We start from the raw sequence: 14,517 nt of genomic DNA, 5'->3' as shown, positions 1-14,517 counted from the left end.
CCGCTAAAGCTAGTAGGATCGCATTACGTGTGTAATCGACTGGGAAGCGCATTACACTTCCACTTACGGCAAAAATCCATTAGTGTTCCATTTGAGGCGATACGACCCTTCTGAACCTCATACACTGGACGCTAGTGTACATAGTGCATAGTACATCATTTGCGACGCAGCTATAATGAGTTTCTTTATTTCTCTACTGTCGTGCTCATATACAGTCGAGCTCCGATATGCAGAATGAACACTGCTTCAGTTCACAGAGTGAAAGAATAAGGAGTCTCTTGAATCTGTGGCCAGCTTACAAACTTCAACCTCTCACCCTGAGCAGTTCCTGGTTCTTCTCCTCCAGCTGAGCCTCCATCTGTCGCAGGCGCTCCTCCACGTTGCCGTGCCTTTCCTCAGCCTAAGGAAGAGGAAAAACCCGTCATCAGAATTGGTAAAAATTGAACTTTGACGTAACAGATCGGAAGGACAAACACTTGAAGGACATATGAGGAATAATTAGAGACAATGCTGAGGATTCAGCACAGCAGCCTAGCCAAAAAAATAAAATAAAATAAAACACACAACATAAATATCCAAAAATATCATGCAAAAAAAAATAACCAGAAATACACTAGGGCTGCAACAACTAATCACTAAAAAAATTATTGCTAATGAATATTATTATGTTGCAGTAAAGCTATGGAATCAATCATCTTATGAGCAGATCTACACAGTTATCTAGACAAACACAAGATAGTTGAATTTTCTTAGTATACTTTCTAATACATTTTGCATGTCATGTCATCAAGCTTTGGTTTCAGTACCTGATTTCTGGTATTGAAAACTAAGAGTCATTATTGACTAATGAGTCAACCTCAAGGATTGGGAGTCGATTCCAAAATGATTCATCTCATACCAACACGTGTTTCAGTAAGCAGGTAGTTTTTATATTGAGTCAGAATGCTGAACAAATCAGCTTGAAATGCAGATTTCCACTTGACCCACTGATCATACAGGAAATTTTTTAAATAAATATCGACTCAAATCAAACTAGTTAAATCAACATAGTACTGGATTGTCAGAATAATGGTTAGTTGCAGCCCTGTGATACACAGCACATAAAACGTCATGGGGTGACGAGGCGTGTGAGTGATCTGTAGCTGAAAAGGCATTGTGTTGAATTTGTTGTGTCTGTGCTCTGTTAAAATAGACGAGCTCTGGCCCGAATATTAGGTTGCTGATTTCCAGATAAGATAAAAACAGACTTGTTTGTATTTGAATAAAAGCCTGGAACAATTGGTTTGTATATTATCATTATCTGTTTTACTGTTAAGGGACTGAGTGAAGATACCATGTTATAGTGCAAAGCAAAAACACCAGATCTGAATAAAGTATTTGTTTGGTATATGGGGTGTTTGAGGCTTTTTAGTTCATGCAAACATGCACGATTTTATCAAATCATGCTGGTGTGGGCTCATGCCAGCTTTTAACAACAAATAATTAAACAATAGTTGCTTGAATAGGAGTGCTGTTTTGTTGAGATGCAAGCCACTGATCTTCCAGTGTACTTCTCTGCACTTCAGTACACACTAATTTCAGAAAACTGTCCTGATCCTCGAGGCGCAACAGAGAAAAGACCTTCATCGCGCTGAAGCTAATTCTAATGCTGATTTGGCAGAGGTGGCAAAAACAACCAGTGTGTGTGCGTGTGTGTGTGTGTGTGTGTTTTGGTGATGAGGGAACTGGACTACCACAGGCAATGGCACCAGTTCCTTACACAACATGGCTCCAATGGATTTCCTGTTAGGTCTGTGATGTGGTTTTAGTGAACAGGAAGTGATTTAGGAGTAGGGGGTTGGGGAAAGCCACGGACGGGTAGAACAGGCAGGGGACAGAAATGGACAGATGGGTCTTTTTTTTTTTATTTTTCTTGTCGGAAGTGCAGTATACCTTCCTCTGTGCTTTAGTCTCCTTAGTGTCCTTAGGGATAGAGCACACAGAACGATCAGACTACAGGACAGGCAGGGAGGACAGGAAGGACAGAGAGACAGAGAGAGAGAGAGAGAGAGAGAGAGAGAAGTAGAGTTAGAGTGTGGGAGGGAAAGAGATGGAACAAGGCAAAGAAAAGTCAAACCAAACAAAGAAAAGAAAAACAAAGAAGGAAAGCAAAATATAAACAGGTCGGCAAGTTACAGAAAAATTTTTTAAATAAACAAAAATGAAAGAGGAAAGAATACATAGAGAAAGCAAAAGAAAAAGATGATCATTTGAAAGGAAAGGAAGGCATGAAGGCAAAAGAGATTTAAGTGCAAAAGATGGAGGAGCTACACTTGGAGAGGGAAAGAGAGAAAACGTCTATTAAAGCAAGCAAGCAAGTAAAGAAGGTAAAGAGGACACATGTAAAGGTCATCATTGAGGATGCACTTAGACAACAAGAACAAATAAGCCTGTTATCCAGATTAAGCTAGTTTTAAAGCACGGTGTGTCCACAGAGACGCTGCAACAGAGGAGAGAGAACGAGCGCAAATTGAGACAAAACAAAACCAGACACCATGAAAAACCCCTCGACATAACAGTGAATAGCAGACAAATGAATTACTGCAGAGTTTACGAAGCAGACCTTGTTTGGGTTTAACTCGCACACCTTTTCTGCTCCAAAACACACGCACACGCGCGCACACACACATTAGCTCATCCCCACACCCTTCACGCTTTGTTTGAACGTTAGAGCAGGAAATCGAGAGCTCACTCAGCAGACTCTGTAATAAGCAAGTCAATGTTGTTGTAGTTCAGTACTAACAGCTCACACAAGCAATGACATGATGTGTAGTGGGTGTGGCTAACCTTGCTGAGGGCGGCAACTCTCTGAGCCAGCTCCGCCTCCACCTCGGGAAGCGTCTCGGCTTTGCGGATGGTCTGCTGGAGTTTCTGCTCGGCCAGCTCGAGCCGCTCCTGCAGCTGCCTGTTCTTCTCCTCCGTCTGATGGAAAAAGAAAAACATCTTAAGAGGAGATCTACACAAACACCACATAGTTGATATGTTTTAATAAATTTTGCATGTCATGTAATCAAGTTTGGTTTCAGTACCTGATTCCTGGTATTGAAAACTAAGAATCGGTATTGACTATTGAGTCAACCTCAAAGATTTGGAGTCGATTCCAAAATGATTCACCTCATACCAACACGCGTTTCAGTAAGTGAGTCAGGTTCCAGTAAGTGAGAAAAAGAAAAACATGGACGTCATGTGTAGCCTGTTAAAAATCAGCTAAATGGAATTGCTATAGCAGAATAAAGCGGCAGCTTCACCATCACCGTTTCTAACCAGATAAAGGAAATACAGTTATAGGAAAATATCCCACAATGGGGTGGTGTAAGCTGATTATTGTACTATAACAACACATGCCAAGGTGTTTTATTCCTCTCATAGCACAGTGACTTGTGCTTTCAAACCATTATTAGCTTGCTTTACATACTGATGTGTTACATTGCTTACATCATAATGGTTATCGCTTACGTTAATAAGGGGAAAAATAACATGCAGCTTATAATATTATAGGGGACTAGAAAGCACAAACTCCTGCATCCTGAAGAGTGGCAGAAAGCAGGGACACTTGAGACTCCTTCCATAAATGCTAAAACATCTGTCTACAGCAAATTTCATTTAGAATATTGTTTTATGATCCTTTTATTATTATTATTATTATTATTAAGAAAGCAAAACTAATATTCAGCAAAGCTGTGGTACAAATAAAGTGCATTATGTTTAAATCATTCTAATTACAGATGTTCAACAGCTGTCCATCAAGAAGAATCTCTGACACAGGGTGGAGCTGAGGTTAGTTACAGTATTTTGAGATGAGCAGAGCAATATCGTGTGTGTGTGTGTGTGTGTGTGTGTGTGTGTGTGTGTGTGTGTTATGGTTAAATGCCAGCTCTGGATGGAACTCTGTAGTACATACCCCTGTGCATAAAGTGAAAGCCATGAAGGCATCAAGACCTCAAGTAGCCTGCCCAGAGCCCTGACCCTCAACCCCACTGAACACATTCGGGATAAACTAGAACACAATTTGCAGCCAGGCCTCCTCGTTTGACACCAGTGTGCACCCTCACTAATGCTCTTGTGGCTGAATGAACACAAATCCTCAGAGCCATGATCCAAAATCTAGTGGAAAGCCTTCCTGAAAGAATGGAAAATTATTAAAATAGCAAAGAGAGACAACATCTGGAAAAATACCAGGTGTGATGGTCTGGGGTCTACAAACTGTCAGCTACATACTGTACTAGAGGAGCCAACCAAAATATTAATCTAAAGTACCTTGTTACACACTAAAACGTCATAAGTTGGACTAGTATAGAACAGATGTGGAAGAGGGTTTGGGCATATAAGCTCTGTTAAGTGTTTTTGTGATTGATGTTTAATAAGTGCTATATAAACAGTGCCTTTAGTGTTGAGCATGCCATTAGCTGGATATTAGTCACTAACTAAAGCTGTGCTGGAGCTATGATTTAATCCAATCATCTACAGCCTGATAACGGCTCCAGTTCTCAGTTGTATAATTTGATCCCCAGCTTCAGTTTAGTGAAAGAGTCTTAAATAATAAGAATCAGCTGAGGGACAAGTCTTCTGGAACTGCCGCTGTGTGAGTTTGAGTCCTTGTATGGAGGACTTCCTGTGAATAGTGAATTCAAAGATAAGAGTTTGGTCCCTGCCAAAGTGCTTTTCTGGGAAAAAAAAAAGGGGGGGGGATTGATAGAAGGAGAGTGAGATGTATTTGCTGGTTACCAAGTTTGCCATGGCAGCATCAAGCTACTCCAGTGACCATCTGCACATTATTTTTTTTTAATGAGTAAATCAGTGTTTATTTAACTTCAAATTTGATCATATCAGTTCCTATGGTTCTTGAATAGGATGTCCAATAACCTCATACGTGTTGAGCCTTGCTCAGCACTCAAAAAAACAAGGAAGCTGAGTCGTCAGTGTCCTGATGTGTAATGAACCATGGTCATGTGAAATGAACCAGGGCTAAGTGACAGCTTGGCAGTTTTGAGGCCTGAACCCCTGACCTGATCAGTAATCCAGAGCCTTAACCACAAGAGGCATGGGGAGGACATGGCAAGATGGGTGGGTTTTTTTTTTTGCAGGGCATGCTTGGTAAGCCATAGTACTTGCCCATCTCAGCACTTTGCTCAACCTAAATGAGTCCGAATCAGAACTCTGGATACTTTTTGGATCCTCTATGACTTGTTATAGCTTCACACTACACATAATTTGGCAAACAAAAAAGCATTTGGCTGAGGGGAAGACATACTCGTTTTATATGGTGAAGAAAGAAATGTTAAACAAATTTCTCGTTTTAGCAAAAAAAAAAAAAAAAAAAAAGGCAAACTAATTACATAAATATTGACTTTAAGCTATTTTGTGGGGAGATTCTTTACTATTTGCTCATCAGTCCACAAAACCAGAACACAAGGCATTTCTACAGCTCATGTCAACTGTTCTCTCAGAGAGGATGTGTTGGTGCACACCAGACTGCTTTAACAGACTGTAGTCAAACTTATGGGGTGTCTGTCTACCATTTCAAACATTTTTTATCAGTAATTTGAAAGGATTATGTATAGTATTTTACTATTTAAATACTAATAAGGAACTATATTCCCTTCACTCTGACGCGCTCAATTCATCCTTGAGCTCCACCATCCCTGACTGATGCTCGCCACATTGCTTTGATTCTCATTTCCATGAAATGAAGTGAACTTGTCCTCTTTGCTTCCCTGACACCTCCTCTACCTCCTGCTGCTGAAATTCACCACCTCTGACTGACTTACTGTAAGATAACACCACAAATACACAAGTGAGAATCTGTTCTGTACAAAGCTAAAAATAGATAGTGTTTGATGACAGGAATAAATATACACAAATATAGGGAGTCCTATAGATTCATATGCATTGTAAGTACAGTGAGTGAGTGAGAAAACAGCTCCTAGTTTATCTTTTATCCAATACCTTTCTATCAGATGAAGAATCTGCTCTGCAGCTGGTTCTTCTGCATCACCACAGTAATGTGTCTGAAATTTACTGCTGCCCAGAATCGGTTCTGTCCCAAATACTTACTAATGTCTCACTACATCATGGCCATATGAACAAACATGGCAGAGCCTCGAATTCAAACACTCAAGACCAAGAATTCATCCGGGACTATGGGTGCCATCTCTAGCTCCCTAGCTGATTAATCAGTTTATCGGTGACAGTGGTAGCGGTTAAAACACTGAACTACTGATTAGAAGGCGATGTGTACTGACCTGGCGGACGAGAGACTCCTTGTTCGCGAGTTCATTCTCGAGTTTGTCATTCAGGTCGTGAACAGATGTCGCTTCTCTCTGAGCAGCCAGGTAGCGTTTCTCTAGCGTCGTTATCCTCTCCTCCATGTCATCCTTCTGAGCGAGAGACTAAAAAACAGAGATCGATCGCAGCACAGAGATAATGAGTGTATAACCATGACAACCATCTGTAGATGGTCTCTACCATCATGACCTCATATTAAATTGAATACAGCTGGCTATGATTGCAACGATGGAGAAAAACAAACATTCAATCTCATCTGACAAACTTCTGTAGGTCTGAATCACGTAGATGATGTGACAATGATGTTTATTTGCACACGTGTCACCTCTCGTAAGTCCCTCTGGAGGCGAGTGTTCATGTCCTCCGATTTGATGAGGTCTTTGCGGGCTGTGTCCAGATCCTCCTCAAGCTCGCTCACTCTGCTGCTCAGGCAAACGACACGCTCCTTCATCTGCAGCAGCTCTTTGCTCTGTCTGTCCATCAACTCCTGCAGCTCTGGCACCTTTCCCACCTCTTCATCAGGACCCAAAGAGCCATCTGATGATCTCTAGAAACATGAAGCAAAGCTGGGTTAGGAATCAGACATGTAAACATGCAGTCTTCCTTTCTTCTTGATAACGCTTGCTTTAACAAAGCTGCTCTAACTCTTAAGATTATTGAAAAGTTATAAAGATGATGGCCTTCAGAATAATAACTGTAATTTCATGTTTAACTGAACTGAGTGCTAGTGTACTCCTCACTGTGGTAAAATCTGGTTAGTGTTTTTAGTAATAAATGCATTGGGGGAACTGACTTAATAGACTTGGTATGGCCTTTGAGTGGTGTGACAGAAGAGTTCTCCCCATCATAAGACTCGAGTTCCCAGCTCGAATTCTGACAGTGCCATAGCTATCCGTGGGCAGGAGATAAAAGAGCAAACATGGCGACAGGTGGAGCAGCAGCCAATCAGAAGGGGTAGTCAGAAAGTTCAGCATGTTCTAGTGTCAACATACTAAACAAAAATGAGTGACCGACCCATCATGTACTGTAAGAGACAAATGGAGTCAGGTATGATGAGGTTTTGGCTTGCTGAACAAGTCAGGAACAAGACGGTTTGTGCTGTAATTTAGTGGAAAGCTAATGAATGGCATTGGGAATTTGCATCGTTAGCCAGTTGTTATGCTGTTTTAGCTAGTTGGCTTGTGGTTAATGTGGCATGTATTTCGCACATGGTTAAACTGGGCAGGTTTACGGATACTTGTTTTTAACAGATTTGTGTTTATGTATTCCGTACATAATCAGGCATAACATTATAACCACCTGCCTAATATTGTGTTGGTCTCCCTTTTTGCTACCAAAATAGCCCTGACCCGTCAGGCACTGTGTATTCTGACACCTTTCTATCAGAACCGGCATTAACTTCTTCAGCAATTTGAGCAACAGTAGCTCATCTGTTGGATCGGATCACACGGGCCAGCCTTCGCTCCCTACGTGCATCAATGAGCCTTGGCCGCCCATGACCCTGTCACCGGTTCACCACTGTTCCTTTCTTGGACCACTTTTGATAGATACTGACCACTGCAGACCGGGAACACCCCACAAGAGCTGCAGTTTTGGAGATGCTCTGATCCAGTTGTCTAGCCATCACAATTTGCCCCTCGTCAAACTCGCTCAAATACTTACACTCACCCATTTTCCTGCTTCACACATCATCTTTGAGGACAAAATGTTCACTTGGTGCCTAATATATCCCACCCACTAACAGGTGCCATGATGAGGAGATTATCAGTGTTATTCACTTCACCTCTCAGTGCTCATAATGTTATGCCTGATCGGTGTATATTGTTTTAGGGAGCACAAACATATGCTGGGTAGTGACTGACTGGTGTTTTGATGCATTTTTCTGTGCTTTATGTATTTGAAACTCTGATATAACAGGTGAGATTAAGGCTGTGGAGAATTTTGCATATTTTTAGAGTGGGCCCCTTTCTATGGATCTTTATTTGCTGCTGTGTTAACCATAGTGAGAGTTACTTTACGCATATATGATGTCACACACAATCTTCGACTGCTCCTTGTTTCATATCAAGTTTTGTGCCTTATTTGTACCTTGCCGTTGGTGCTGGGTGTGCTTTCAGAGTTGTGGTTGATTTCTGCTGTGCCATCGATCAGCAGTTTCTTCTGATTGTTCTGCTCTCGCAATAAGGAGTTCTGAAATGAAGAACAAATCGCACTTCAGTGGTTCGACATCAGCAACTTTCAAAGTCACTTGAATGATGATTTGTTTGTGTGAAACAACTAAACTCTGAGAGGTGTGACTCTCCAGGACCTGACATTCACACCCAGGACTGCTTTCATAGCACTTAAATCACTCAGAGCTGACTGTGCACGCAAGATTTGTTCACTCTGAGTCAGAGGCTTGCTCCAGAGATCAGATACAAACACAGATGTTGAACAGAGACAGCTCTTGTAAAGGAGAGGGAACATCTGCCAACAGTGTGCCATTTTTGTTAATGTTAAAAAGATAGTAGTGAATATTCCGGTATATCACATTCAATAGATTCAACATTACAGCACAATTATCTAAAAGAGAGAGAGAGATTAGTGTGTGCGCGTGTGTGTGTGTCCAGTTATATTGGATGAGTGTTTCTAGCCAACACTAGTGAAATGTAGGTCAGTCTGCAACTATGCCCCCAGCCTCCTGTCAGTCCTAATCCTATCTGTGTGTGTGTGTGTGTATGGGGGAGGAAGAGATGACATGTAAATGAGATGGAGTTTGAGCCATAATGGCCCTTCTTGGTATTGAGCCATTCTTGGTATTCCCCTTCTTCCTCTTTGTATTCTTCCCCATATTCCACTTAATTTATTCTCCTTTGTTTATTCTTCAAATTCTTTATAGTCCTCTTCCTTTTCATCAAATTCTTCTTTGCAGTATTTCTCTCCATCATATTCCTCTTCATATACACAATATTGCTAAAAGTTTTGGGACATCTGCCTCTTCATGCACATGAATGTAATATGGCGTTGTTCTGCCCTTTTGCAGTTATAACAGCTTCAATTCTTCTGGGAAGGCTTTCCACAAGGTTTAGGAGTGTGTTTATGGGAATTTTTGACCATTCCTCTAGAAACACATTTGTGAGGTCAGGCACTGATGTTGGACGAGAAGGCCTGGTTCGAAGTCTCTGCTCCAATTCATCCCAAAGGTGTTCTATCAGGTTGAAGTCAGGACTCTGTGCAGGCCAGTCAAGTTCCTCCACACCAAACTCACTCATCCATGTCTTTATGGACATTGCTTAGTGCACTGGTGTGCAGTCATGTTGGAACAGGGAGGGGTCATCCCCAAACTGTTCCCACAAAGCTGGGAGCATGAAATTGTCCAAAATGTCTAGGTATGCTGGGTAAAGCCCAACCCCTGAATTCAATAATTTGGAGCGGTGTCCCAAAACTTTTGCCAATATAGTGTATTTCCACTATGCATTCTTCTTCGTACTCCTCCACTTCATATTCTTGTTCTTCAAACTCTAATATTCCTTTTTTTCTATTTGTTTTTTTCTTCTTCATACATTCGTCTTCCATCTTGCAGCCCAGCAGTTCACCCAGTTATCAATCCCTCCCACCCAAAAGAGCAGCATTCCTCAAACAGAATACAGTAATGTGTTTGGTGCTGGTCCTCAGGTACAGAGCAGTGTAACTGAACATTTACACTCTGAGCTCTAACAGCAGACACAGCTAGCATGTTTATCCAGCTGGTATGCAGCACTGCTGGAGGTCTGCATGACAGATTGTTCTCAACCCTGTGGTGATGATAAAGCGTTATCATCTCGCTGGCTTGTGAGATCTTCACTAATGCAGGCTTCTGTTTTAGGACACATTCTTGTTCGTGTTTGGACATGCCAGAACCGACAGGATGGCCTTGGAGGAATTTCCTTCAATACGTAAATGATTTAAAACAATAAAATAAAAGAACTGGTTCATCCTGTAGCTTCGGTACAAGCTGAACCGTGAATGTTTGTTTTACAAAATAATTATAAGCGATGAGTACTACTTACTAATGAGCCACACACACACACACACACACACAGAGGAATCAGGAAGTGACATTCCACACATGTGTACTCAGAAGCAGCGTTTCACTGTGTGCGTGTGTGCGCGTATGTGTGTTTGGACAAGTGAAAGTCCCACCTCTTTATGAGAAGCCGTTAATTGCTCCTCCAACAAGCTGCACCTTTCCAGAGCGACACGCAGTCTCTCCCTCACCTGTAACAGCATTAATAATCATTAGTCATACAGCAAATGCTATTCTGAAAAGGACTAGCTCATAGAAAACCTGTCCTGTGGCTGGTTTTACCTTCTCATCCAGGGCTTTATGATGCTCAAAGAGGGATTTTAGGGCTTTGAGAACTTCCACTTCACTGGAGACTCCGGCTGGACTCTGAGCCTGACGCTTCACCACCGTCATCCTGAGGGAGCGCTCGTGACGGGACACCAAGCATTCCAGATGCTCCAGCAGCAGCTGAAAACAAGGGAATGAAGCATGATCCATATCACAGTGCCTTCATAGTGCTACTATAGCATTTAGGAATTTCTCATCACACAGACATCCATATTCTTTTACTTAAAGGTAACAATATACTAAAGAAAAAAATAAATACGCAAACACGGTACAGTTGTGTGTGTGCCCCATGGGTTTATATCTTTATATATATTTTGAAGAAATTGATTCGATTGTTGAGGCTTTTATTTTACTTTTAATAATGGTTCCTTTTGACACATTAAATGTATGCTGGAAGATCCTTACAAGGACAGCAAGACAAATGTGTGTGTGTGTGTGTTTCATTGTGTATATGTGTGTATTTCAGACTTGTTCCTGCCAGAATGCTCAGAGAGACTCCGTCAGAATGACAAAGCCTACACTCATCCTCCCTGCTTGGCCCTAATCCCTCTCTCCATCACCCCCTCCCAACCCCCCACCTCACTCACTCACACACACACACACACACAATCTGGGCTGGATCCAACTGTGTCAGGCGGTCCCATCGTCTTACGGATTAGAGGCTCCACATGCTTCTTGCACAGCTCTGTGAAAATATTACTGCCTTTTCTGCGTTATCGCCAGCCACGTCTTCACACTCTTCTCGAGCACTAGAGAAACCGAATTTCTCTCTTTCTACATACATGTACATGTATATATTTTATACATGCACTGTGTGTGTTTCGTAAAGCTGTGACATTACCATTACTGCTAGTACTGCCAAGCTTCTTACAGAAACAAGGAAATTCTTGATATTACACTTTCATCCATTTTCAGTGCACCGAGGTGCAGGGCCTATCCCAGAGGACTCGAGGTACGAGGTGGGGGGCATCCTGAACAAGGTACCAGCTCTCACACACAGTACGGAGACTCTAGAGATACCAACCAGTCTAAAACTGTAGAAACTGCAATATCTGAAGGAAATACCCGAAACACAAGAGGAACATTTAAACTCCACACACAGGGCTGAGGCAGGAAGCAAACCCCAGAACCCCAGAAGCAGAGGTGTGAAGCAAGCATGTTGACCACTGAGCCACAGTGATTTTGCACTTTATTTTTTGAACCATTCTCTGCTTCAAGATCACACTCCAGGCAAGAAATAATCGCACAACTTCCAACAAAAATTTTGGAAGATCCAGACACCTATGGTGATATGTCACAAAAAAAAAAATTCTCCTTCCTGTGTCTGGGTCTTGTTCCTGTCCCACTAACTAAAGCTTATGAAACAGGGAGAAATGGAACCCTGTGTAAATCTACTGATTTTGGGGGGTCACTCTGTCTTTTAGTACAAAGTGACAGTATTCAGTATTTTTTTTAGGATTAGATCAGGTTTCCATCTATATTGGAGATACTGAATTGAATCATTATTAGCTGAGCATTTTGGGGATTTTAACAGCATCAATAAATCAGTTATTGTTAATTTTTTTAATGGGCTATGCATGCAACTTTAGAAAGCTTACATCACTCTCACATTCATGTCACCCGTCAGTCAGTCACAGCTCCAGTATGCCATGAACAGGAATCTGACGCAGTGGACACACACTCACTAAAACAGGACCAGAAACAATCGTTTGGTCTTTCTCCAGTTTTCATCTGTACAGTTTGTGATCCTGTGCCCAGTGGAGCCTTGGATTCTTGTTCTTGGCTGCCAGGAGCGGAACCTGATGTGGTGTTTGTTGTTGTAGTTCATCCACCACAAACAGAGTTGTCTCTTTTTTGCACCAATCCCAGTAGATTTCTGAAATACTCAAACCAGCCTGTCTTGCATCAACAACCATGCCAATTAAAATCACATTTTTTTCCTGACGTTTGATGTAAGCTTTTGTGCAGATACGGTGGATTAAGAGCTGCAGGTACTGTACACACTGTGCAGCTTCTACATGACCGGCTGATTAAATAATGACATGAATGGGTAGGTGTATCAGTGTTCCTAATAAAGTGCTCAGTGAGTGAGTCATTTGAGATACAGCTCGAAAACTCCTCTGTGAGAAGCTACAGCACTGTACAAAGAACTTACTCGTGTGTTGTTTCTCTCAGCCTTTAGCTCAGCAATTTCTTCTTCTCTCTCTAGCAGCTGCTCCCGGCATATGTTCACCTCCTTAGTCAGTGCTGCAAACTCCTGATTACACAAACACACAGAGATAAAAACGTTAAATAGCAATAATCAGTAATAATCTTGACTGGATTAGGTCAACAAATCAAGCTGAGAACAAGTTGAGAATGAGGCAGAGCCATATAAGGACAGGAAGTTCTTGAGCTAGAAGTACGTTTAATTCTTTATCATGCTGATCAGAAAAGAACAACAAATTTGAAGGGTTGTGAGTTCCAGCGAATACAGAATACAAGCTCTAGAAATCTGTCATGCCAAACCTGAGGAGTATGTTTATCATCCGGGGAAGAGTCTGAACGGAGGACAAAATAAGAAGGTATTTTTTGGCTGATCAGATCCATGTAAACAGTAAAATCTGCCCGAGACTCACACCGTGCTGAGCAGTGTAGAGTGCTCACTCCTACATCCACCAAACTATCAGTGATATTATACAAGATAATATTCAGGGAGGGAGAAAAGCGAGACTAGACAAGCAAACACTCACATCATGTCTCTGTCTCATCGGCTGATTTGAGTCATTTAAAACACAAGCTTTGTAGAAATCCATCATCATAATCATCATCAGCAGCATTCATGATCATATTTTATTAAAAATAAAGTGACTTGTTATTAACATATTTTTATTAGGTCAATGAACTCTTAAAACTTCAACAGTACTGAGTGTTTAAGTGCTCTTTTCTCTGATGATGATGATGATGTGTATATTTCCAGTCCCTTCAGGATCTTGCAAAAATTTTTTTGTAATTTATTTTTTTTCTTCATGAACTGGTGAAATTACACGTCTTCTTTTAAACTACTAGCAGTGCTGACACATGACTTTGTAATTACTTTCTATGATAGCTGTACTCATGTATTGAGACACGTGAATTGAAGACGGCTGAAAGTGTGATGTGATGACGTCAGCACACGTCTGCAGTAAATTGAAACACTGCAAGTTCCTCTGAATATCACACAGTTTGCTTGATATGAAATCACACATTCAGGAGGTACTGAACTTTAGGCAGTCTGGCTGTATTTAACTGCTCCTAAGCCTTCATGATCTTTGCAGGCAGACAAAATCAAAACAAGGTTAATACGTAGACAAAATAAAAACATCTCCACGCCGTTTGGATATTCTCCTAAAGCAGAAAATGTCACTGAATATGTAACTGGCCAGGCATAAATAAAAATGAACAATATTGATTCATTCAGCAGCTGCTGAATTTCTGTCCTTTCATCTCAATGGAAGCTGCTCAAATACATTTCACGCATCTCAGCTCTTAGTGAATAGAGAAACACCATTATGTTTTACTGCTCAGAGCTAATATTCAACAAACTGCCCAGAATTGGGGGAAAAAAACGGAGTGTGCATGCCAACTAGTCTATTTGTAGGTCTGGAGGAAATCGAGCTATTGGACGACTCCCGACTACACTCACTGCATCCCATTACTTTAAATGGCTTCCTTCCTTCTTCTGCTCTCTCAGCAGATGTCAGTAGAAGTCAGAGACAAATGATGCCCGACATTCTGTCCCAAAAACTACAACTCCTACAGAGTTATCTTTCTCTCGTTTTTTCTTCTATCTATCTAAGCAT

The 14,517-nt window shown here is 41.4% G+C and overlaps 1 protein-coding gene across 9 annotated transcripts in view; it reads right to left on the bottom strand.

Moving 5' to 3' along the window:
• The window catches only part of ppfia1 (PTPRF interacting protein alpha 1), a 70,164-nt gene that overhangs the window by 26,342 nt on the left and 29,305 nt on the right, over positions 1-14,517 (bottom strand). For all 9 annotated transcript variants that reach the window (XM_058387280.1, XM_058387282.1, XM_058387285.1 and 6 more), the window contains exons 3-10: positions 12,852-12,953; positions 10,652-10,816; positions 10,486-10,560; positions 8,413-8,514; positions 6,650-6,871; positions 6,282-6,428; positions 2,827-2,961; positions 317-400 (exon numbers count right to left, since the gene is read on the bottom strand). In XM_058387280.1, coding sequence (XP_058243263.1) covers positions 317-400; positions 2,827-2,961; positions 6,282-6,428; positions 6,650-6,871; positions 8,413-8,514; positions 10,486-10,560; positions 10,652-10,816; positions 12,852-12,953 — 1,032 coding nt within the window. The remainder of the gene's footprint in view (positions 1-316; positions 401-2,826; positions 2,962-6,281; positions 6,429-6,649; positions 6,872-8,412; positions 8,515-10,485; positions 10,561-10,651; positions 10,817-12,851; positions 12,954-14,517) is intronic.

This window comes from Hemibagrus wyckioides, linkage group LG04 (genome assembly GCF_019097595.1).
Source record: "Hemibagrus wyckioides isolate EC202008001 linkage group LG04, SWU_Hwy_1.0, whole genome shotgun sequence".
Classification (NCBI taxonomy): domain Eukaryota; kingdom Metazoa; phylum Chordata; class Actinopteri; order Siluriformes; family Bagridae; genus Hemibagrus; species Hemibagrus wyckioides.
The sequence above is the reverse complement of the archived record's forward strand: the minus strand, read 5'-3'. Positions and strand labels throughout refer to the sequence as shown.